We start from the raw sequence: 24,796 nt of genomic DNA, 5'->3' as shown, positions 1-24,796 counted from the left end.
GTCACTGGCTAGTGACCCAGACTCTGTCCCCTCTGCTTTCAGGTTCTTCACTTCTCCGATCCGCCCTTGGATCCTTCCGGACAGCTTCCTCCTGGTCACCTGCAGCATCTTCTTGCAGCTCTCCATAGGAATCGACGAAACCCGACACGACTTCACAACTATGTACCGGCTTCCCTGGGTGAGGCAACTCGAGTACTCTGGTGCTCCCGTGGGTAATAACTATCCAAGGTTCCTAATTTAACTGGGATTCCTGAAGTCCACCCGGACTGTCCGAAATCAACTAGTTTCTAAACTTTACGTTCCCATTCTAAATCTATGAGAACCCGCATGTGTGTTTAGACACTCACTGCACACGCATCCTGTGGGACTCCTGCTTCCTAACATGAGGTTATTCAGTGTAGCCCCACCGATTTCCTAGGCCCTAGGCCTATTCACTATTCCTGCAGTGGTACTTATACCACTTCTTTAGTATATGGTTCGTGAGGCCCCTAGGGCAGAATTGTATTTGTGCACCTAAACGTATGCTTATTAAGTCACTTGTGCTTTATCTCGAACTCTGACCTCATAAAGAGTGCAGAGGGGTTGTGTTAGAAATAAATACATATATATTTTATATATACCTTGTGTGGTGTCCTTTCATTTGGTATTCAAGGGATTGTTGCTGGTAAAACAATTGGCTTCACATGCTCTCTAGAGTGTTAGCCTAAGACTGCTCTGTCCATGCTACCACTAGGATAGCTGGTCTATAAGGTTGACTTTACACCCATCACCATAAGGGTTGTTTGGACTGGTGCAAGGTGCTCACTAGAATAGTGAACATCATATACCAGGCCAACTTCTCACAGGTGGTTACACCCCTTTCCCTTTGTCCAGTTTCGCACCAGAGCTGGGGCTGGAGAGCCCCAGCAACTGGTTTGAACCGGGCTATCCATGGAGCACCTTGTGGGCCCCAGGCAGTGTCTCATTTCTCAGCCCTCCCTGCCCCAACACACTAAAAGCCTGTCTGGTGAGGTGCTAGCACCTCCGAAGGCAGGAAACCTATTGTGTAGGCCTCCACTGCCGGAGTTTTGTCCAGCAGCAGGAGGTCCGACTCGTGTCTGTGGCAGCAGCATCCATTTTTTTATGCTGAGGCTCTGTTTAACTTTAACTGGGTAAAGCAGTAACCAACAAGTCTTCTCCCTTTAGAAGGGTGGAATGCTACCCCCGCCGCCAGAACTGGCGGGGTGGGGGTAGCATTTCCAAGTGTTTGACACCTTACACAACATGTTTTGATAAAGCCAAACCAAAGTTAGCATTAACTGCGAGGATTATAATGCACTTAAGACTATATGGTACGGCTATATCATAGAACAGCTATAAGGACATGGTTCCGAAAGCTGCAAACGGGCTCAGCTCATGCTAGAGCACAATCTCACATAAACCAAGCACTCTGCCCCCAGGATTGTTAAGGCCTGCCATAGGAGTGACTTATAGGTACATATGTGTCTATATAGAAGGTTCGATATAGGTATACTATATCTAAGCAAGGGGTGATTACACCACCTTGCCCAAGCTGAGTGATCAGCCTGTGGTGTCAGTTTGGATGGCCAGCCAGGGGTGGCATAATTCATGCTGCAGCCCCTGGTAGGCCTTGGATGCACCTATGCCCTATGGGACACTATACAGGGGCTCACAAGGTGACCCAAAATCCAATTAGATATGTAACTAAAGTACATGGAGTCCATTTCACAGAGAGAGCAGATAGCTTGGGGCCCTGAATAGCAGTATCCCAGGCCAACTAAGTCAAAAACCAGCTAAACACTAGGCAAAAAGTTGCGGTAACCATATAGTCAGATATCAACCTTCCTACACAACATTAACCGCATCGCTGCTGCGGCGATTTTTGCGCTACGCGGCTTTTTTCATTTTTCCGCATTACATGACGAGCTCAGCTCGTCATCAGCACACGCCACCCGTGGCTGATGATGAGCTGAGCTCGTCATCAGCATCGAAGGGGTTAAGAAGTGACAGAGGCCTGAAAGACGAACATTCATTAGGGGGTTTACCTGGCTTCAATAATGTAACTATTAAGTCCCCTCTCAATGAGAGGAGTATCCTGCCATCCTCCCCATCTCCTCGAAAATTGTAATCAGGTGTGGAATTAGCAACTCCGTAAACTCCTTATAGAAAGCGACCTTAAGGCCGTCCTGCCCAGGGTCGCTTCCAACGTGCATTGCATTTAGCGCAGCGAGTACCTCCCTGGAGTCTAGCTGCCTCATTAGGTGCTCCCTGTGTTCATGAGTCAACCACAGGAATGAATGTGCTCTAAATATTCTTGGATTGCTGCCTCATCAGCTGCTGATCTAAAGCGATACATGTCAGAGTAGTACTGACTAAACCTATCAGCTATTCCAGTTGGATCCCTCAGTAGTTCACCACCCGCTACGCACAACTCAGTCACACAGCCCGATTCCCACTTATCTTGCAGCAGAGCCACCAGAACTGGACCCAGGCTCTCTCCTTCCCCATATGTTTTGGCGACTGCATACTTCCCCAAGTGTTTGACCTCGCTGTCAGTGGTTTTGTGATATTCCTCTAATGTATTTTTCAATTCTTCCCCTGCCCGGGCATCACCATCTGCTGAGCAGCTTGCTCCAGATCGAGCAGGGGAACCTCAAGGCTAGCCAATCTCCTTCTAATAGAACGGAGGACCCCAGAATGCTTAGCCATGGCTATCCCCCTGAAGCAGACTTTAAAAGTCTCCCATACAGTGGAAAACTGACAAACCTAGCCAATATTCGTTTTTAAAAAAACGCTCTATGGCCTCAGCCATTTCAGACTTAAAAACACTGTCCAGCAGAGAGTATGGAGGAAACCGCCATGTGAAAGGAGCAGCCCTCTTCTGTGGGCTCTCAATGTCCAGCATTATTGGAGAGTGGTCGGTAAAAGAGTGGGAGAGAAACGAGCAAGCGCAAATCTGAGAATACAGAGATCAAGAGACAAAATAATAATCGATTCTGGTGTGGAACTCATACAGGGCTGAGTAATGAGCGAACCCAAGGGCGCCGTGCAGAGCCCCCGGAATGGTCCAAAGTCGGATCCAGCTCACAGTTCAGATCCCCACCCCATAGCTGCAGCAGAGATGTCTCCCCCCTCAAACGTCCGAGCAACTCATGATAAAATTGCGGATTGTCGTAATTAGGTCTGTAAATATTTACTATAAGCAGGTCTACTACCCGCCCTCCGCATCTAGAAATGATGTACCTGCCTCCTGGGTCCGGCCCAAGCATCTCCAACATAAACACTAATCTAGGATTAACCCAGGTGAGCACCCCCCTGGCATGTGTAGTGAACCCTGCCCCATCAAAGTGACCGTGTAATTGCATACGTGTGAGCATTTTACTATCTAGGGGCAAATGGGTCTCCTGCAGTAGAGCAGTATCAATCTTGTGTCGAGTAAGATAAGCAACCACTATTCACAGCTCTCTAAAATCATTAAGGCCCCTGATGTTTCATGTTAAAAGGCGAACTCAACTACCCTGGCCCTGCCGCATTCCGACTACAATAACTAGGTCAGCGCTATCTAGATCAGTCCTGCTGCTCCAGCCCTCTCTCAGGAAGCCATGCATTGTCCAAAAGATATGTAGGTACCATATACACAGTGCAATCACAAAACAAAATACAATATGATGCTATGCAATCCCCAACATGGCATAGTCGAAATTTCCCCCTCCCCCCCAATATTCATAAATGCTCCAACAAAGATTACAGCATTAAAAAAACACAATTCTGGCATGACGCCATACAGTGGGTAACACACAGGGGCTGATGTTACCAGCTCACCACTTAGATTCCCACAAGCTCAGAAGTAAGACATAGCCATCAGAACACAATTTATGCATCCAGAGAGTAACTGGACCCAAAAGAATTTGAGGACGTCCCCTGCCCGCCATCTTAAAGGGCTCCCGGCTAGGTCAAAGTGAACCAGTAGGGAGTAATGGTGTGCATAATGTCACAATGTCTGTCCCAAACAGAACTGACCTTAGCATTGAATAAACCTCGAACAACAAACCCATTGCAACATACCTATTCAAATAAATGAATGAGAACTAAGGTACAACAATATCAGTCTTGCTCCTCCAGGTCGCGGCCAGTCACCCCAGCCAGCTCTTCCGTATCTCTTTGCCGCTCATCAGTTTTGATGTACTCCTTGAGGGCCTTCTATAGGGGCTTGGGGTCCGTGAATATCCTTGATTTGCCATTCATGATGACGCTCATTCTGGCCGGGTAAAGCATTTCATACTCCAAGCTGTGCTCCCGCAGTTAACGTTTCAAAGGAGCAAACTGTCGCCTCGTCTCCTGCACCTTATTTTTATTTTTATTTTATTTAAGAAGTTTTATATAGCGCGAACAAGATCTTTGCAGATATCAGAGCGCTTTACAGAAACAGGGGGGTAAGGGCAACAGGAGGGTGATTAAACAGGTTATTGGGTACAATAGTGATCAGTAGAGAGTAGCTTAATAGGGTGACAGTCATGTGCAGATATAATACCAAAAACAATCAGTTAACCAATATTACAAAAACGGTGCAAGGTCTTTGATCCAGCAACAATAGAGTTCAGTGAACTTTGGCTATAAGGATGGCTTATACCTTTTCATAACAGAAAAACACGGGGTAGGGACATCAGGAAGGTGATTAAACAAACTATTGGGTACAATATAGTAGTCAGTAGTAAGTGAGTAACATAATAGGATCGCAATCATGTAACAATATAGTAAAAAAAAAAACAATCAGGTATCCAATGATACAAAAGCGGTGCAAAGTCTCTGATCCAGCAACAGTAGAGTTCAGGTGAACTTGGCCATAAGGATGGCTTTTACCTCTTTCTTGAAAAGTGCAGTGGAGGAGATAAGCCTGGTTTCAGGAGGGAGTGCATTCCAGATCCTGGGTGCCATTCCCGAGAAGGAGCGTTTGTATGTTTTTTCCTTCCGGAATCTACGAGGTTTCAGGAGTAGATTTTTCGTATTTCTATTGGATCTCGAATCTCCTGATATAGTCAACTTCTGAGTGAGGTAGAGGGGTGACTTGTGGTGTACGGCCGAGTGTGTCATAACAGCAATTTTCAGCTGTATTCTGGCTTCAAAAGGCAGCCATTCGAGGGATTTTAAGCCAGGGGATATGCGTGAATGTTTTCTTGAACCAGTAATGAGTCTCGCGGCAGCGTTTAAAGAGGCTCTTAGGGGTGCGGTTGTTGATAGGGGGAGTCCGCTGAGGGCCACAATTCCATAATCTATGCGGGGGATGACTAGGGCTTGTACAGCAGTTTGGAAGTCCTTGGCTGGGACGAAGGGTTTACGTTTCCTCAAGGTGTTAATTTGGAAATTAGCTCCTTTCGTTGCTTTGCTAATGTGCTGCTGCATGTTGAGCTTGGCGTCAAGTGTGATGCCTATGGATTTCGCAGATTCCACGATGATGGGTTGGACATTGAGCGCAGTTAGGTGATTGAGCCAGACTTGGGTGATGGCAATTTTCGCAGGAGGTGAGATCAGAAGGAACTCAGATTTCAGAGCATTTAGTTTGAGGTGATTATCGGCCAGCCATGATTGGGTGTTTCTAAGTGTGGAGTTCAGAAGTTCTATGTCTTCCGGGGATTGTAGCTTGAGGTAAAGTTGAGTGTCATCGGCGTACATATGGAAGTGTACATTAGATGCTTGGAGCAGGGTGGTGAGTGGTTCCATGACGAGGTTGAACAATGTGGGGGAAAGGGAAGATCCTTGTGGGACGCCTAAAGTTACAGGCACAGGAGAGGACAGCACGTTGTTGATCTTGAACTTCTGAGACCGGTTAAGTAGGAAGGAAGTGAACCATTTGAGAACAGTCCCGGATAACCCCATTCTGGTGTTTAGCAGCTCCAGTAGGTTCTCATGTTTGACCGTATCAAATGCTGAGGAGAGATCAAGAAGGATGAGGAGGCAGGAATCATTGCGATCCAAGATTTGGAGGGCATCATCAATTATGTGCGTCATAGCCGTTTCCGTGCTATGTTTCGCTCGGAAGCCTGATTGATGAGGGTTGAGGAGGTCAAACTGATCAATGTGTTTTGTCAGTTGGAGTTGTACACATTTTCCAGCAGTTTGGCCAAGGTGGGGATATTGGTGATAGGGCGGTAATTGTTTAGGTCAGACGGGTCAGCTGTAGGTTTCTTGAGTATCGGCGTGACTTGCCCCACGTTGAGGGAGTCTGGGATGAGTCCTTGTTGAAGGGAGCTGTTAATGATTTTAGTCCAGAGTGGGAGGAGCAAGGGGGTGAAGTCTTTTACAGCATTAGCAGGTAGGGGGTCTGTGAAATGATTAGAGGGCTTCAAGGTACCGAGCAGTTTGTGAATTGCTTCTTCAGAGTAGGTGTCGAAGGACGACCATGAAGCGTTGTTTTTATGTTGAGTGGTATTCATGCTGATGGGGCTGGAGTACCGGCTTATATCATTGAGGAGATCACTTCTTATGTTGTCAGTCTTTAGCTTAAAGAAAGCAGAAAAGTCTTCACAGTGTGGAATATCGCTTGTTGTGCTGTTTGATTGTAAGGGTTGCATCTTGGTTTGGGTTTTGACTAGTTTGAACAGTTTTCTTGGTCGGTTTTTTGCTTGGTCAAGCTGGAGGCTAAAAAAGTCAGATTTTGCGCGCTTGATTTTCCTAAAGTAGGTATTTCTCTTATTTTTAAGGGTTTTAAGGTGCTGTGCTGAGGGGTCAGATCTCCAAGTGCGCTCTGCGATTCGCATAGCCCTCCTGTCTTCATTGAGTCTACCGTCATACCAAGGGTTCGAGTTCTTGGAGGAGACTCTCTTCAGTTGCAGCGGGCGGTTTCGTTGATTATTGAGTTCATAGAATCGAGGTAGAGGTCGGTCAATGATTGAACATCAGAAGCGCCCGAAGGGGGAAGGAGGAGACTGCAGGTATGAGGAGGCAAAGAGTTGGGGTTAAGATTCTTCATGTCCCTTTTCCAGATCTTGGATTTGGTGGGTTGAACCGGGTTAAGTTTGACTTTTTCGTTGATGAAGAAAGTGATAATGTGGTGGTCTGACCAATCACAGGGTTGGATCGCCCCCAGTTGGGTAGAGTCCTCTTTGGCGATGATAAGGTCGAGTATCGAGCCTTTGTCGTGTGTAGGGCTGTTGCATATTTGGGTGAGGTCAAGCGCATTAAGGAAAGTTTTGAGACTATTCACCACTGCGTCTTTCTGATCGTTCCAGTGGAGATTGAAGTCACCCAGGTAGATTTGGGTGATCTGCCGACCGGCATTGGATGAGATCGTGTCCATGAGTTGTTGGGTGAAGGTGAGGTTGTCTCCAGGCGGGTGGTAGATGAGATGTAAAGCGCATACTGGTTTGCCCTTGCTGGAGATATCGAGGCAGTAGAGTTCACATGAAGTGAGGGATGGGGAGGTGACTTTAGTAACGGAGAGGTTACTCCTAAAAATGCATGTGATTCCCCCGCCCGTCTTACCGGTCATGTCGAGTCTGATGATGTGGTAGTTGGGGGGAACTAGTATGTCCAGTATAGGTGTAGAAGCTTCGGTTAGCCACGTTTCAGTCAGAATGGCTAGGTCAAGATCCATTGTTATGACGAGATCCGCGATGTCGGAGGAGTGTCTCGGGCCGATCTGCAGTTGAGTAGGATGCATTTAAGTCGGGGGGTGAGAAGGGTGGTCGAGTGTTCTAGAGAGAGGGGGACTTTTCTGAGATTATTAGGGACGGAGCATCTGTTGCTTAGAGTGGGGGCCTAAGGGGATTTGTGAGAATTGTGGTTATGGGGCGGTGTGTGGTGGTTATGTGTTTTAAGGGGCCTGGGCCAAAAGAGCCGAGGAGGGTACATAAGTCATGGTCCGGCAGGGATTTGAGGGCGCGCCGGGGGCAGTGGGTGTTATTGCGAGCGGGGATGGAGGGCCAACGCAGGGAGAATTGATTGCGAGGATCTTTGGGGAGGGTGAAGGGCTTGTTGGGTGGGTAAGTGGTGGTAGGTCGGGGTTGTCGGGGGGGGGGTGTAGAGAAGTTCTTTGATGGTGTGGAGATCTTCTTTGACTTGTAGGAGGGTGGATAAAATCATGTCCAGAGGTGGGTTGGGGATGGTGTTGGAGATGAGAGCCGTGGGTGAGTGGTTGAGTAGGGAGCTGGATAGGGAACTGGGTAGGGAAGGGGGGGATATGCTAGCGTTAGTGCAGGGCTCTGCGGTAATAGTGAGTGGGGTGACATTTGATGGGAGAGAGAAGTTGCGGGCGAGGGGTGTGGGTGAGGTGGGGGGGTTGGAGGCATAGGTGCGGACGCTGGTGGGAGGCGGCGCAGGTGAGTTGAGAGATGAGTGGAGGCTGGAGACGGTAGGGGAGCACGGAAGGTAGTGGGGGCTGAGAATGGGGGGGGAGAGTGGAGGAGGTGTTAAGATAAGGGAGGTGGTGTGTTCTGTGAGTCTAGTTGGGAGATTGTGAAAGTGGGGAGTGAGAGTGGGAGGAGAGCTAGGGTGGGAGATGGATCTGCCGCAGGGCGGGGGAGATATGTTCCGGGCGGTGGTGGGTTCTGCGAGACTCGTAGGAGGTGTGAGGTGGGGGGAAGGGAAGGTGGGGGTATGGAGGATGTATGAGGGGGAGTGATCTTCGCCATTGAATGATGGGTGAGGAGGGGTTACATCGGGAGTGTGACTGACAACAGTGCTGGGGGGATGGGAGAGGTGTGTGTCAATCCGCTGTTGTGGTGGGTTAGGTGAGTTAGATTGAGGAATGGAAGTGGAGGGAGTTGTGTAGCCAGAGGTGTTCGGAATGGAGGTCCACCGTTTGGCGATGTGTTCTAAGAAGGTGGGGAACAGGTTGTCGAGTCGGTCGAGGTTCCTATCAGTGGATTGGAATAGGATGGTCCCGTTGTTGTAGATGGTGATGCCTGGGAAAACTTGGGATGGTGTGATGGATAGCGTTAGGCCATGAGCGGATTTTCTGGTGGAGGAGATAGTGCGAATGGAGAGGAGCGCTTTCCTCCACTGTGCTCTACGTAGAGTGTAGAAGAGGATATCAGTGCTCGTGGCTCCATTGATCAGTGAAAAGTAGGTGTCCACAAACGGGGTTCAGGGTGGGCCTTCAGGAAGTTGTGTTTGAAGCGTTTGGCCTTTTTTTTGGAGAGCTCGGGTAGGTAGTTAATTTTGAATGTGTGCTCGCCCATGCGTTCCATGGTGGAAGAGGTGTGGGTAGAAGAGGGGGGGTGTACGTGGGTGAGTGTATGAGGTTACAGGGTTGTAAGCATGAATAGTCTTAGGTATGGGCAGTTGGTGGGGGGCTACCACAGTGGAGGACTAGTCAAAGATGGCCACCAGAATAGCATCTAAAGAGACAAGAGAGGTAGTCCTTTCTCTGTTGTTGATATGCAGGATTATGCATCACCAATATTGGTTGAAAATGGTAGAAGGGACTACCAAAATCTAATGCAACACCACAAATCAGAGAATCATCTATGCCAAAAATGCACCAGTTGGAGCACACCTGAATTTGGATGCCTTTCGTACATCTGTCAAGCACACATTTGCAATTTACCTGAACAGAAAACTGATGCTACATCATTAATGATACATAAATATCATGAACAATGATCTATCAGACGCCAGAGGACCATTCTTTTAAGGGGTCCTACAGTATAAGTATAGCTTGAAAGCCTTGTTGGTTTACAGTCTTCTGTTGGAATTAGGAGGATGATGCTTAATCATAGAAATCGCATACTACAGTCTAGAGTGTCACACAAGAACACAAGTAAGGTCAGAAAATTCCAGACTGTAAAAGCTTTAACTTTAGATTATCTGGTCTATTTAGTGTGTATGTAATATATAAGACTGGGAACTGGCCTCTAAAACAAAGGCGGCAGTGTAATGTAACAAAAACCTGTTTCAAATCTTAGATAATAAACCTAGGTCACCATTTATTCTTTAACCATTCCTTCACTCATAGTAGCCTGTCAGTCAGTCAGTCAAATTCCTTTATTCAGTTTCCAAAATTTCAAAGAAAACCATAAAAGTTCACATAAAAACACATACAAGTAAACCACCTTCATGGTAAAGTCAGGAAAAAGCTAGAGCTAAGAGCCCTTGAACTGAAGGTCCTGTATCTCCCTAGCTCGCCTCAATGCGACGTCCCTGTCCCTGTAGTTTAATCATTTATCAATCACAGGAAACGGGGGAGCGCCCGGCGGGGGCCTGGGACCGAGGGACAGAATAGGCGTGCTTGACGACAAACATGGCAGGAAATGTGTCACGACCTAGAAGTGTCACCAAGAGCTATTTGACAAATGCCTCTATATTGCCCATAGCTGTAGATTCAGGAAGGCCCGGGAGGCGGATATTACATATTCTCGACCTAGCCTCCAAATCCGCCGTCTTGTCCTGCAGAGCGCTTAGGAGCCTCCCCATCTGTTTCTGGGCATTGGCTGTCTCCATCTGGGCATCCTCTACTTCGGACACCCCCCTCTCCGCCATATCAGGTGCTCTGCATGCTTATCAATTCACTCGGACATGTGTTCTATCCGATAGGCCAGAGAGTCAATTTTGCCATGAATGGTAGATAAGCTGTTCCGCATTGCCGCCAACATTCGGCGAATGTCCCCTTCAGACTCATCAACAGTGTCATTCTGAAGTGGGCGAAGATATGGGGTAAATGGAATACATTTCGCAGCAACACTTGCCGCCCCCCCCCCCCCCCCCCCCCCATGAGGCCTCAGACCCAGATCTAAGTGACTAGACGGCACACATTACTGTGGGATCAAATGAACGGCTTGGAAGTGATATTTCTTGTCTTGCTTTACTGTCTTACAGGTTGGAATGTACAGTAAATGTGTACCTTATGTCAATAATTGTGCTACCGTGCCAATTGTACAAACTGAGATCACAAATGTCATTGGCTGTCAGCAAGTTTGTTATTTAAACAAATAAAAACTTAAAATTAAAAAAAACAGTGTCATTCTGCCCTTCAAGGGCCTTGCCAGCACCTACCTCCTCATGTCTCGACTTGCACTGCTCAAACTGCAGCTGAGCTGTGATTTATCCCCCTTGCCCATGGTCTCAAAGAGATCAGGTCGTAATACAGCTGTCCCAAGCCTCCCAGTCATGCAACCAACAGCGCTCGTAAGAAAGGGGCCCCAGATCAATCCACCCCGCACTCCAGCTCAAACCACAGGGTAAGGCAGGATTCTTCTATATAGACTGGGCCAGCAGGTGGTGACACAGCAGGAGATCAAGCAGGAAAATAAAGGGGGGGGGGGGACAACCCACAGACCACAAGGAGAGCACAGCAGTTTATAGCAGGCCAAATAATAGATATGGGCACTCTGCACGCAATCCTCCGATATAGGGCCGTCAATAGATTCCCCTTTATCCTGCAGCACAGTCCAAATAAGCCCCATATCTGCTCGCTAGCAGACAATGTGAGCACTCACCAGACCCGGTCTTCGAACAGGGCCTCAACTAGTGACTCGCTGCCAGGCCAGGAGTGCCAGTACTGCAGGACTCTCAGTGCTTCAAGCACGGCAGGGGAAACAGATGGGCTACGGCAGAAATGCCGCACAGTCGTCACCCTGGTTACTCGTGGCAGGGTTCTCGGCCGGGGCAAGGCCGCGCCAATCCTTCTGGGCCGAACTCCTGTAACTCCCCCAGCGCTTGATGGACTGGGTTCAAATCTCACCGCTGTCGCTGGCTGGGCGGGGAACTCAACCCCCTCTCACATGGGGGCACGGTTCCGGCCCCAAGTCTCAAGGCCGCCACCCGCGATCCAGGCAGGCCCACGCCACCTCACTCAGGCCGCTTGCCGGGTCCCGCCTGGCTGCCAAGGAATCAGGCGCCGCCCGCTCCACAGCCTACCGACAGGGTCGGGGACACGCTCCTTACTCAGGTGGTGGTCAGACCAGGCCTCAGGGTCCAAGGCAGCAACAATCTGCGTCGCTGCACCGTCGCGAATAATAGGCCGCTCTGCACTAGGCCCCTTTCAGCCGCACCCAAACACCGCACGTCAGCAATCTGGACAAACATGATGGACACAACAATGGATAGCGCTTCTCAGGTGCTCTACAGTGCAGCTGCGAGCATATAATTTAATACTCGGATGAGGCAGGATTCCTGACAGATAGTTTCGATGGCTAATAGAGCACACCTAGGTAGCGGCCATCTTGAGACCAGGCAAGCTCCCCCCCCCTACGAAAACCCCTTCTAACACACATATATCACTCCTGATTTCAATACAAAAACCAGGCAAAAACATGGGCTAGTTTCTTCTGAGAATACAAGAGTAACTAACTAACTGAAAATCCGTAAATTAAGCACTAACTGGTGGTTATAGAGTTTGCATGGTACTCGTGATAAAGTACTTCATAGTTTCAACAGAGTAGTAAGCACTACATAAAATTAATTATACTACAATACAATATTTACCTGCAGGGAAGATTTCCTCTCAGATTTTCCCGATGGGCGTCCTCCTCGTTTCTTGAAGGAGTTCTAAGTCAAAACATTAAGACAGTTCATATTCAGTCAATTTAGTAAAATGTGGGTATAATGGCATTATGTAGATAGTTAATAATAAATACATTAATCTTTCATGAAGGATGCAATATTGTTTCATGTACTACAGTGCAACCTTCAACAAGGTGATTAGGAGTCTCTATTGTAAGAAGCTCACAGGGAGGGAAATCAAATCATCACTGAGGTGGAAATGCTCCCTGCATGGTATGTAGGTGTGTACCCCTATTAGGACTGACCAAACTGCATATGAAACTGATACCCTGACTTATTGTTGACCCTGTCAACATGCTTATTTAGTGTGTGCACAGTGGCCTACGCCTGTTCTGTGATATGGAGGACTCACCAAGCGTACGCTCACAACCAATATGGCACTTCCGTCAATGTCTTGGGCTGATCACATCAAGTGGTGATGGCAGGACACAGAGTTTAGTGATTCATTAGCTCCGAACACACCTTTCTCCTGTGTTGGAAAGGAGTGTGGTCTACTGACCGCACTCATGTAAAGTTCAGTTCTAGTGTGACCCCTTGCGCTGAGTCTCTGTGGGCATGCTGAGTTGCAAATGCATGGCAGCCAGATCCAGAGTATGGTGAGGGCTGGGGCCAGTGGGATCATTTTGGACGGCCCATAGTTTAGCATGGCACAAGACAGAGGGTAGATGGAGCTTCCCTGGGCAGGCAGTGGAAGTATAGAGGTTGCATGCCTGCAGAAGGTGGTGGAGCTGTGAAATTTAATGCTCCATAATTTTCCTACATCGAGTATAATGGGGTAACCCAGTGCGCCTCAGAACAGTACCAGAGAGCTACAGAACTGTGCTGCCTCATTGATGTAATTCATTACCATCAAGGACCTCACTTCAGTCATTGCTTTTTTAAATCCAGCCTACGGTGGACCATACCCTGAAGACCTTCCTTTCTTTAACTCGGGCTGTCCCTTGGTTCGCCTTGTCCTGAGGAATACTCCCTACGCCTACTACATGCACTTCTCTGGGTCGAAACGTCGACGTGCTTGTGATAATCCTGACCCTACTCTCTCCGCCCCACGTGAGATGGAAATTTAAATCCCAAGAGGTGCAGAGATTTATGTACCTAGGGATGGATGCCATTTAAATGACCAGTTTGAACAATCCGAACAGCACTGTATTTATCTTGTTCACATTTAGCACATTTTTCGCACTTTTTTCACCATATCACTGCGCCGGTTGAACACATTGTATGTTCATGAACAGTGACAGCCTTCTAATGTTATTTCGACACCATAAAATGTAAAAAAAATATATTGATTTCTTGCTCAATACAACTTTAGATTAATTTATTTTTTGGTGCGTTTTTTGTCTTTTCTTGTATTTCCTTTTCATTGATGATTACTGAAAGGTTTGAGTACAGTTTTCTACTTAATAAGGAATATGCTACTTACCAGTATGCATCTGTTCTTGGCATAGAGGGCTGCAGAGTGGTACATTATGAATAGATCGCCATCTGGTGTTGGGCTCGGATGATTGCACTTTGTTTTTCTCTTGGAGAGTCTTTTGTATCTTGGTGACTCCTCCCTTAGTTGGTAGTGCGCATGGGCATCGGCTCCATCCTTAGATTGTTTTGCCATAGTAGGGTTAGATGGAGTAGTATAGTAGAATACAGATAAGAGTGCCCATGTAAGTGTATCTAAATAAGATAGTGTTGGAACAGACACAGGTTTCCGGGGAGGCTGGGAGGGCATGTACCACTCTGCAGCCCTCTATGCCAAGAACAGATGCATACTGGTAAGTAGCATATTCCGTTCGAGGCATATGGGCTGCAGATGGTACATTATGAATAGACTATACAGCAGTTCTCTCCCTAGCGGTGGTCGCCCGTGTCTGTTGCAACTGTCTGAAACAATGTTTTTAATACTGCTTGTCCCACTCTAGCTTGTTGTGTTGTGTGCACATCTACACAATAGTGTTTTGTGAAAGTGTGCGGTGTAACCCAGGTAGCCGCTTTGCATATGTCATCTAGTGGAATGTTTCCCAGAAATGCCATAGATGCTCCTAGTTTACGTGTAGAGTGAGCTCTAGGAGGAACAGTTAATGTTCTCTTTGCTTTTAAGTAGCATATTTGAATGCATTTTACAATCCATCTGGCAATGCCCGCTTTGGAGATGGGATTGCCTTTATGTGTGGGAGAAAACGCAACAAATAGCTGTTTTGTCTTTCTGAAAGTTTGTGTTCTCTCTATATAGTACAATATGGCCCTCCTAACATCCAGTGTATGTAGGGCTCTTTCCGCTACTGTTTGTGGTTTTGGAAAGAAAACCGGTAATTCCACTGACTGATTGATGTGGAATGCTGAAATAACCTTTGGTAAGAATTTTGGGTTTGTTCTAAGAACCACTTTATTTTGGTGTAGCTGCATAAATGGTTCTTGAATCGTAAAAGCCTGCAGTTCACTTACTCTTCTAAGTGACGTGATAGCTATGAGGAAGGCCACCTTCCATGTGAGGAATTGTATTTCACACCTATGCATAGGTTCAAAGGGTGGCCCCATTAGTCTGGTAAGCACTATGTTGAGATTCCAGACTGGGGAAGGTGGTCTTCTTGGTGGAATGACTCTTTTGAGTCCTTCCATGAAAGCTTTAATTGCTGGTACTTTAAACAATGACAGGTGTTGTCTGTTTTGTAGGTACGCCGCTATGGCTGCTAGATGAACCCTAATAGATGTATATGCTAGATTACATTGTTGTAAGTGTAATAAATAGCAAATGATTTGTTTAGTGGATGCGTCCAGAGGGTTGATGTGCTTACTGTTACAGTGTATAGCAAACCTCTTCCATTTTGCTGCATAGCATGCTCTGGTGGTAGGACGTCTTGCCTGTTTAATGATTTCCATGCATTCTGGTGGTAAATTTAAATACCCAAACTCTATGACCTCAGGAGCCAGATCGCTAGGTTCAGTTGTTTGGGATCTGGGTGCATTATTTCTCCATGGTTCTGTGTAAGATGCATGGGTAATAACCTTAGCTTTTGATGTGGTACTTGTGAGAGTTGTAGCAGCGTGGTGAACCACGGCTGTCTTGCCCACGTGGGTGCCACTAGTATCATTGTCATTGAATGTTGCTGCAGTTTCCTCACCAGTAATGGAATTAGTGGTAGAGGAGGGAACGCGTAAGCAAATTTGTTGGACCAATTTATCCACAGTGCATTGCCCTGGGACCTTTGGTGTGGGTACCTGGATGCGAATTGTTTGCATTTTGCGTTCTGATGATTTGCAAACAGATCTATCTCTGGTTGCCCCCATTTTTGGAAGAATGGCTGTAGTATTTGGTCGTGCAGTTCCCATTCGTGCACTTGTTCTGACTGTCTGCTTAGGATGTCTGCTATTTGATTTTGAATTCCTGGTAGGTGTTCCGCTAACAGGTAGATTTTTTGAGGAATGGCCCATCTCCATATGTCCTGTGCTAGTTTGGACAGTTGGAGTGAGTGTGTCCCCCCCTGTTTTTGAATATAATACATTGCAGTCATGTTGTCTGTTCTGATCAGGACTGCCTTGTTTGTTATTTGCATTTGGAAAGCTTTTAGTGCTAGAAATATTGCTAACAGTTCTAGGTAGTTGATGTGCAGCTTCTTTTGCTGCGCACTCCACTTCCCCTGTACTGTGTATTTGTCCATATGCGCTCCCCATCCGGAGAGCGATGCGTCCGCTGTTATTATTACTTGTGGAACTGGCTCTAGGAACGACCGTCCTTTGGAAATGTTTTCTGTGTTCCACCACTTCAGACAGCGATACGTCCGGTCGTTTACCAACACCAGATCTGTAATCTGACCTTGAGCCTGATTCCACTGTGTCGCTAGACACTCTTGTAGTGGGCGCATTTGTAGTCTGGCATGTGGTATTAGCAGTATGCAAGAGGACATCATGCCTAATAGTTGCATAAACACTCGTGCTGGTAGTGAGTGTTGTGGTTGAAATTTTTGTATTAACCCGACCATTGTCTGTACTCTGATTGGGTTGGGGTATGCTATTGCCTTTTCTGTGTCTACTGTAGCCCCCAGGTATTGCTGGATCTGGTTTGGTTGCAGGTGTGATTTTTTGTAGTTCACCGTAAACCCTAGGTGGTGCAGCAGTTGAATTGTCTTCTGTGTGTTGTGAAGACATTCTTCCTTGGATTTGGCCTTTATTAGCCAATCGTCCAAGTATGGGAAGACATGTATTTGTTGTCTTCTTAGGTGTGCTGCCACCACAGCTAGGCATTTTGTGAAAACTCTCGGTGCTGTTGTGACACCGAACGGAAGGACCTTGAACTGGTAGTGTTGTCCTTCTAACACAAACCTTAGGTATTTTCTGTGGGCTTTGTGAATTGGGATATGAAAGTAAGCGTCTTTTAGATCCAGTGTAGAAAGAAAGTCCCCTTTCTTCAGTAAAGGGAGTACTTGTTGGAGCGTGACCATGTGGAAGTGCTCCGAATTTATGTAAGCATTGAGAGGTCTGAGGTCTAATATTGGTCGTAGGGACCCGTCCTTTTTGGGGATCAGGAAGTATAGAGAGTATACTCCTGTTCCTTGTTGATCCTTTGGGACCTTCTCTATTGCATGCTTTTGTAGAAGTGCTAGCACTTCTTCTCTTAACAATGTCAGATGATCCTGACTCATTGGGCGCTGTTTGGGGGGGATGTTTGGTGGGGTAGCTGTGAGTTCTAGGCAATAACCATGTTGGATAATTTGTCTCACCCACTTGTCTGACGTGATGTCTTCCCAGACAGGTAGGAACTGTGATAGACGTCCCCCGACCGGTGTTATGTGGTCTGGGGGGAGATCTATGAAGTCACTGTTTTGGTGTTGAGGCGTTGCGGTTGTTATTATTTCCGCGGCCTCTACCCTTATTGTTGTTACCTCTGTAATTACCTCTTGAATTACCTCTGGGTGATGTTGGTGTGAAAGATGTGGATTGCTGATTTGTTCCTGTGTTTTTTGAGCCCCCTCTATAGGTGGATCTACGAAAGGAACCTCTGTGCGTTGGCTGTTGCAATGCTCCCATTGACTTAGCCGTTTCTGTATCCTTTTTCATCTTTTCTAATGTCTCGTCTGTACTTGAACCGAACAATGTCTTCTGATCAAATGGTCTGTTCAGTAGGGCTGTTTGAACTTCTTGTTTGAATCCTGAGATTCTGAGCCATGCGTGCCTTCTTAGCATGACACTAGTGTTAATAGACCTTGCTGCAGTGTCTGCTGCGTCTAACGCACACTTAATGGAAGTATTAGTTATTATTTTACCTTCCTGAATTAATTGGTCTGCCTTCTTCTGATGTTCTTTTGGAAGATGTGTGAGAAGTTTTTCTAACTCATCGTAATGTGCTCTGTCGTAACGTGCGAGTAGAGCTTGTGTATTAGCTATACGCCAGCTATTTGCTGCCTGTGATGCTACTCTCTTGCCTGATGCATCTATTAACTTCGACTCTTTATCTGGTGGAGGAGCCTCTCCTGTAGATAATGAGTTTGCTCTCTTACGAGCGTTTGAGACCACCAGCGAGTCTAGAGGTACATGCCCTCTAATAAATATTGGGTCCTTTGGAGCCGCTTTATATTTTTTATCGATTCTTGGGTTTAACACCCTGGCTCTCACTGGGTTTTCGAATATTTCTTCTGTGTGAGTGAGAAGACCCTTTAGCATAGGAAGAGTACCTGATGTTCTCTGTGCACTAGGTAGAGTCTCTAACAAGAAATCCTCTATCTGAGGTTCTGTGTGCATATCTAGTTTGTGATATTTTGCTGCCCTATTAATGAGCTGCACAATACCTGTGTTATCATCAGGTGGTGAAGGCTTTGAGGGGTATAGCTCTGGGTCGTTGTCCTCATCTGACCCTACATCGTAATTTTCCCATGGATCTTCCTCATCCTGGATAGATTCGTCATCCCCTTGAGGTTCTCCCTCCCCTATATCACTGTCTACATCTGACTGAGGTGTAGCTGGTCTTGGTGTGGAGGGTGTAGGAATATGTGGCCTATTGTGAGGAATAGGAGAAGAGGGTGTGTCTCTAGGACGAGGAGAAGCAGGAGGAGTTATGTTCGTCCCCATTGTTCTCTTTTTTGGAGGAAGAGGTTTATCTTCTGACTGTTCACTCTTTCTCTTCTTCGTGACCACTTTCCCAGTTTGTGGGTCAATAAACAAGATCTTTTGCTTGGGATCTGTTTGTTGCTCTTGAATCGGTACCGAGGGTCCTGGTTCCGAGAGCTGTTTTTGTTTTCGATCCTCAGATCTTTCTGTTTTCGACACCGAATGTCTGCTCGATTCCGACTTTTTGGGTATCGAGTGTCTTTTGGGCGATACATCATATTTCTTTTTCGACATGGAATGTTTCGATACCGAGCTCTCCTTTGTATGCCGCCTCGGTGTCGAAGTCGATGACGCCCTTTTCTCGGATCCGACGTGGTGGGATTCCGAGTGTTTCGGTTTCAGTTTCGGTTTCGTTGCCGGGCCCGAAGGCGGGGCGTCGGAAACTTTTTTCAGCGATTTGACCGGGCCCGAGGGCGGGGTCGTTACCGCACGGGGTCGGTTTTTCGGTAAGGGGACGTCGTCACTCACGGTTTGTTGCTCGAAGAGTTCTTCAACCTCCGACTGGTCCCCTTCCGACCCCGACTGGTCCTCTTCTTCCTCGATTTGTTCGTCTCCGAACAGCTCCGGGATCGCCTCCGCTTGCATTCTGGAAGCCTCGTGCCTTCGAGCTCGACGATTTCTGATCGTTAGCTTGGAGGAGAATGCTGCGCAGGCTTCGCAGTCCCTGGATTCGTGTTCAGGCGATAGACAGAGGTTGCACACCTCGTGTAGGTCCTTGTGTGGGAACTTAGCACCACACGATGGACATTTTTTGAATGGAGTCCTTTCCATGGACTCCGGGCTTGACTGCGCCGAGAAAGGTCTCCTGTTCCTCGACGTAGATCCAAGTTTTTCTCTTCTAGTTTGAATTTGTAACGCGTCGGAATGGAAAAGAACGCGTTCGCTAACAATACCGTCGAATTGGAAAGGGAATACGCGCCGAAAAATCACTTTCTTCAGAAGTTGATCTGGAGCGTCTCGATCTTCATCCGAACCCGATGGCGGAAAAAAACAATCTAAGGATGGAGCCGATGCCCATGCGCACTACCAACTAAGGGAGGAGTCACCAAGATACAAAAGACTCTCCAAGAGAAAAACAAAGTGCAATCATCCGAGCCCAACACCAGATGGCGATCTATTCATAATGTACCATCTGCAGCCCATATGCCTCGAACATTCTGTACCCGACAGAACCAACATTCTCCACATTTCGATAATTTTACTAATCATATGTTAATCAATGTGTTAATATGTGGCCATAAACGTATAAAGAAACCACACTGTGTAATTGAAGTATAATCATTACCTTGAATTATTTTTCTGTTTAACCAAATGTGCTTTTTTAACATTGGCCTAACTGCGAGTAGAGTTGGTCAAAAGCTTTTACACTGTTAAACATGATGTTGATTTTGGAATGTGCCTTCACATTCTCTTTTTCATTGCAGGACCAAGATAACCTACATCAGTTAAAAGAGTAGCCCATTGTGTTGCTCTTAGGACTGTTAGAGCAGATAGGACTAATTAAAAATTTGTTTTTGTAGTGTTTTGCTAATGTTTTCATTCTAGTGCAGCACCTGTTACAATAAATCTTCTCTACAACTACGTTGACTCCGACTTCATCACTGCAGTTTTGTTTCCACTTGTACCATGCAGTCCGAAACAATGATACATTCAAGGTCGTGCAGCTGTGCGTATCTTTGTTTGATGCTGGGAAAGAGGGGAGTTTACCTGTTCCAAGGAGACAGCGCAACCTGATTGGTGCACGTTTAGAGGAGTTGGTAGGAAGAAGTCATGAAGAGAGAAAGCTTTGCATTTAATTTTGTGTCTCAGAATAGTTCAGCAAATCCTGGGCCGACTCTGTTGAGGAAAGACCTTTTCCTAACTCGGCAATCTCAGATTCTATATTCCTTAGTTCTTAAGTTAAACTCTTGAACGCTTACGCCTTCTTTTGGCCACAAACCTTTATTGGTTCACTTCAGACCGACACCTTCATTATGGTCCTTTTAGCAATGGGCAGCCAGGTAAATCTTCCTGTGCTCTGTCATGAAGATAGTGGAGGATAGGGGTGGGTCAGCAGTTATCAGTTGTTAAAGGTAAGCACGTTTCTGAGTCAGCTCTGCCATTTTTGTTTTTCCCCGATTCATGCATCAGGAAGGTATCTAGTAAGAGCCATCAAACCAAACAAAGGTTGTGTGCACTACAGTACAAAAATGACATAGAAAAACACCCCTTTCTAGAACCTTAGACAGTGGATCAACAATCCTTGTACCGAAAAGGAGTATAAATGTAAGACACAAACAACCCCACGTGGTTCCAATTCCAAGTTCATCTTTACCAAGGATGGAAGTGCTCCACAGAAACCTTTAGGAGTTAGTGTGGGACTAGGGCTGGTGTCTGCATGAAGGTCAGTCTCCCAGAGGTAAGGGGACGTCATGGGAAGTATGTAGAACTTGATGGAGAAGCTGAAAATATGCTTGGGGCCCAGAAACCTACCTGCATGCTCTGAAAGGCAAGGAGTGCAGGCCCTGCAGGAGGAGAGACTGTCCAGAAGGAGCCCAGCTATGTTCCCAGTATGAGAAACACCAAAATAAAAGCAGCTGACAGTTACTGGGAGCATAGCTAGAGCAGACATTTCATGAGGGGTCTCCCAGAGGCTAAATTTGAAAAACGGAAAGACTGAAATGATTGCACACAGGTTATCAGTCATGAAAACTGTTGTCAATGGGATCACTTTTGGCAAGAACGGTTTGAACTGATCTATAATTTATCCTGTGGGGTAATCACTAGTGAACCGCACCTGTGTTTGACCTGTGCCTGTACCCTTATTTAGGTCACCGTAGACATGTCAAAAACTTTCTACCGGGAGAGGGCACCGAATTGGGTGTAATATTTGACTAGGCATCGCACGTGAGATCGCAAACTTGTAACTGAACCCCTCCTGAACTGCATAGTATTTTGTTTTACTGTGATATTAAAATAGTTTTAGTTTACTAGGATAAGCACTGGGGTGAACAATATGTTATTGTGTCTTGTTTAACAGCTGAACGAAAAGTCTCTATCCTCCACACTACCTACCCGAGAAGCCTGTGACAGATCACCCTCACTACCCTGAGAGCCGATTGCAAAATAGGTATACCTGGCCCCGGTTGCAGAGCTATAGTAGGCAGACCCCCGTGTGGCCCAGCAGCCCTGTCTCCCCTATGCGCCCAAGAACAGGGGTCTGACAATTGACAGCAAGTGGGGTAGGATCTATAACTTCCAGGTCTAACTGTCTTGAACAGAAGCATACATTCTGGTTAAACATAGTATTATGTGCACATTAAATCAGAAGATACAAAGTTGGTAAACCTAAAACCCTGTCCTTAGATTGGCATAGGGATCTGTGCTTGGAGAGTGGTTGGAGGGCTCCCAGAAACAAGGATGGAAAGATCCTTGTACAAGTTGTTAAGAACTGTGATGTAATCTAAGGAGTGTACCATGTTAGATATCCACAAAGGAAGTGCTGTGGAGTCATGCTCTCTTGGAATGTGTCTCCAAATGTGCCTGTAGTGATTTCTATGAGACATTTCTCCTGCATCTCCTGATTTAATGGCTACTACTGTCATCAAATCCAGGAAGCATTCCCTTGGGTGAGTTCAGTCTGATTGAGACCCTGAACTTGAAGTTGGGGCCCCAGAAGGCCAAGCCTCAGAAAAAGGCAAAAATTAGACAGCCTGAGAGGGGAAAGGTTTAGCTCATCAGGAACTTGAAGAAATGAGGAGGGAGAGACCCAATGAATGGAACAGAGAGTAAAGAAAATGGGAGGCAGAGGAAAACGTTAAGCCAAAAACAAAGCAAACAAAGAGGATTTGAAACAGAGGATAAGCTTACAGATAAATACATTCAGTGTGGCAGCAGAGATGTTTGCACCAGGGGAAGGCAATTTCCCCTTAAACTCTGCAACAGTAACTACAAAGACTCGAAAAGTGCTTGTGCACACGTGAAAGGCAGGATATTTGTAAATGGTTGCACGTTTTGTGTTAACTTGTAGAGCGCATGCTTTGAATAATATGTAAAAGGCAGCCATTTAGAAGAAATGTTATAATGCACTCAAACATTAACCAATCTATACAAATAAAATCATAATAGCAAATTAAATACAAAATCGAAGAAGGTAATAGTGTGCAGTTTGGGGAGGAGCACTGCCTGTGCTCATGTCTTTAGATAGCTTGTTTAGCAATTAAACCAGACCCAGAAGGCACTACTGTAGACCCAAGGGCTTTGACAACAAAGGCTTTTTTGCTTTTTGTGAAAGTTCAAAGTTTCTTGAAGAACTATTGATGATCTGTTGTAAACAGTTTATTCAAAGAACAATAAGTTAAAACTTTTGGATGCAAAATACATAGTGTGATGATGGGCGCTAGGCCCTCATTATGCTGATGAGAAATCAGACACGGACACAGTGGTAGTGGGTTAGCTAATGGGCCCTGAGCACGTGCCCCTTTTTTTGGCCAGGGTCATCTGACCAATGACGCCTGGTGGTGGGTGGGTGTTTAGTGTACTGACCTCAGAGTGAGACACTAGACCGTGTCTTACGATAGTACATCCCTCCCAACCTTAGTTAAGAAAATTAAACTAACTAAACTGTGGGAAAGAATATAGTTCACACAAAACCAATAACTCAAACACAACAACTCCCACATAGTCTTATCCACTGCTGGTCACATCAAATACTGGCAATGGTGTCTGTTCTTGCCTTGGCAGACTTGCAGCTTTTAGGTGGGCTGTACAGTCTCTCTCGCTCTGTTTCACATCCTGTGAACGTGTCGAGGTAAGAAATGCAGGTCCCAAGGGTGTTGCTTTCCGCTGGACCATCCTGGTCAAGGTGTTTGGTTCAAACTGGTGTCTGTTCCTGACGGGATCTTCAGCTTCAGGTTATCCTTCTCACGGATACCCCTCTCTCGAGGGTGTCCCCGCTCACTGGACGACCCGGAGACCCTTTTCTGCCAGGCTCCCACTGGACCGGAGGACATGCGGCCTTGCCGCTCCAACGTGTTGAAGGACGTCGCTACGGGTCCTCTCTCCGTGTCCGAAGCTCCACCTGAAAGGGTGTTGTTGGGACTGGTTCCGTCATGTGCGACCTTCGGTCCTCCAGGATCTTCAGCGCGAGCTTCAACAGTCCGTCTCTCGTCGTGGGATCCACTGCCAACGGTGTTCCTGAGGCCTCTGCCCCTGGATTTCCGCTGCCCTGTGTCCGTTCCATCCCAGAGGTGGTTGTTGCCAACAGACCGGCCTACTCGCTTCTGTCATTCCTGGGTGACTGTCTGGTTCGCACGTGGATGCATGCTTCCAGTGGTGTTACATGTGTCCCGGTCGTGCGTGTGGAATGCCGTGCACCTCTCACGTTCTCCTCGGTGTTTCCCCTTCTGGTGTGTTGTGTCTTGTTCCACACTCCTCACCGCTCTGCTCCTTTCTCTTGTCTTCCTGTCGTCATGCTGCTCAGACCTCTTCTGCTTTCATTTCTTCGGTGGTGGCAAGCGTGCCACTCAGGCCTCTTCTCCTTTCTTTTCCTTTGAGGTGTCATGCCACTCACTCTCCTCTTCCTTTGTGGTGTTGTGCCTCTCCTTCTCCATCTTCCTTTTGGCAACGCGGTCTGGTCAACTTGCTGTCTTCGTCTTCCTGACCAGACCAGACTTCTCCAGGCAGCGTGCAATCTGCCTGTTTCCCCCTGGTCTTGTCCTGGTTCTCGGACACTGTCTCCTTCTAGTCTGTGACTGGACCGGTCGTTGTGATCTTCTCTCTTAACTCTGAATGTTAAACTGTGTTTGTTGACGTTCGCTGGTCCATGTTCGTGGACTGTGTCTTGGTGGTCGAACTTCTTGGACCTCTTGCCGGTCCACTCTGCCGATGCTGGCAGGCCATCCTCGGTCCTCCTGCTGGACCTCTTGCCATGTCACTGTTTGCTGGCCCTTGCTTTGGTCACCTCCGTTCTCGACCCTTTTGTGGGTCGGGTTCTTGGTGTGGCCACTTGGCTGGCCAGCTTCTTGGATGCGTCACATCGTGTGACCGTCAAAATTCTCAGTGTGACCGCTTGAGGGGTCGGCTTCGTGGTGCGACCATCTAGGTGGTCGGCTTCTCCTTCCTCGTGAGTCGTCATGCTTCGCCTTCTTCCATGTGCTCGCTCTTCACTCTGTTGCGGTGCTGTAGCGTTGGCGCGTTTCTGTCTGCGCTCTACCTGTGCATCATT

The 24,796-nt window shown here is 47.0% G+C and overlaps 1 protein-coding gene across 1 annotated transcript in view; it reads right to left on the bottom strand.

The window, feature by feature from the left end:
- Positions 1-24,796, bottom strand: part of MTCL2 (microtubule crosslinking factor 2) — a 579,413-nt gene that overhangs the window by 430,402 nt on the left and 124,215 nt on the right. The window contains exon 4 of the mRNA XM_086932389.1: positions 12,421-12,483. Within this exon, the coding sequence (XP_086788515.1) occupies positions 12,421-12,483 (63 nt within the window). The remainder of the gene's footprint in view (positions 1-12,420; positions 12,484-24,796) is intronic.

Source organism: Lissotriton vulgaris, chromosome 7 (genome assembly GCF_964263255.1).
Source record: "Lissotriton vulgaris chromosome 7, aLisVul1.2, whole genome shotgun sequence".
Taxonomy (NCBI): domain Eukaryota; kingdom Metazoa; phylum Chordata; class Amphibia; order Caudata; family Salamandridae; genus Lissotriton; species Lissotriton vulgaris.
The sequence above is the reverse complement of the archived record's forward strand: the minus strand, read 5'-3'. Positions and strand labels throughout refer to the sequence as shown.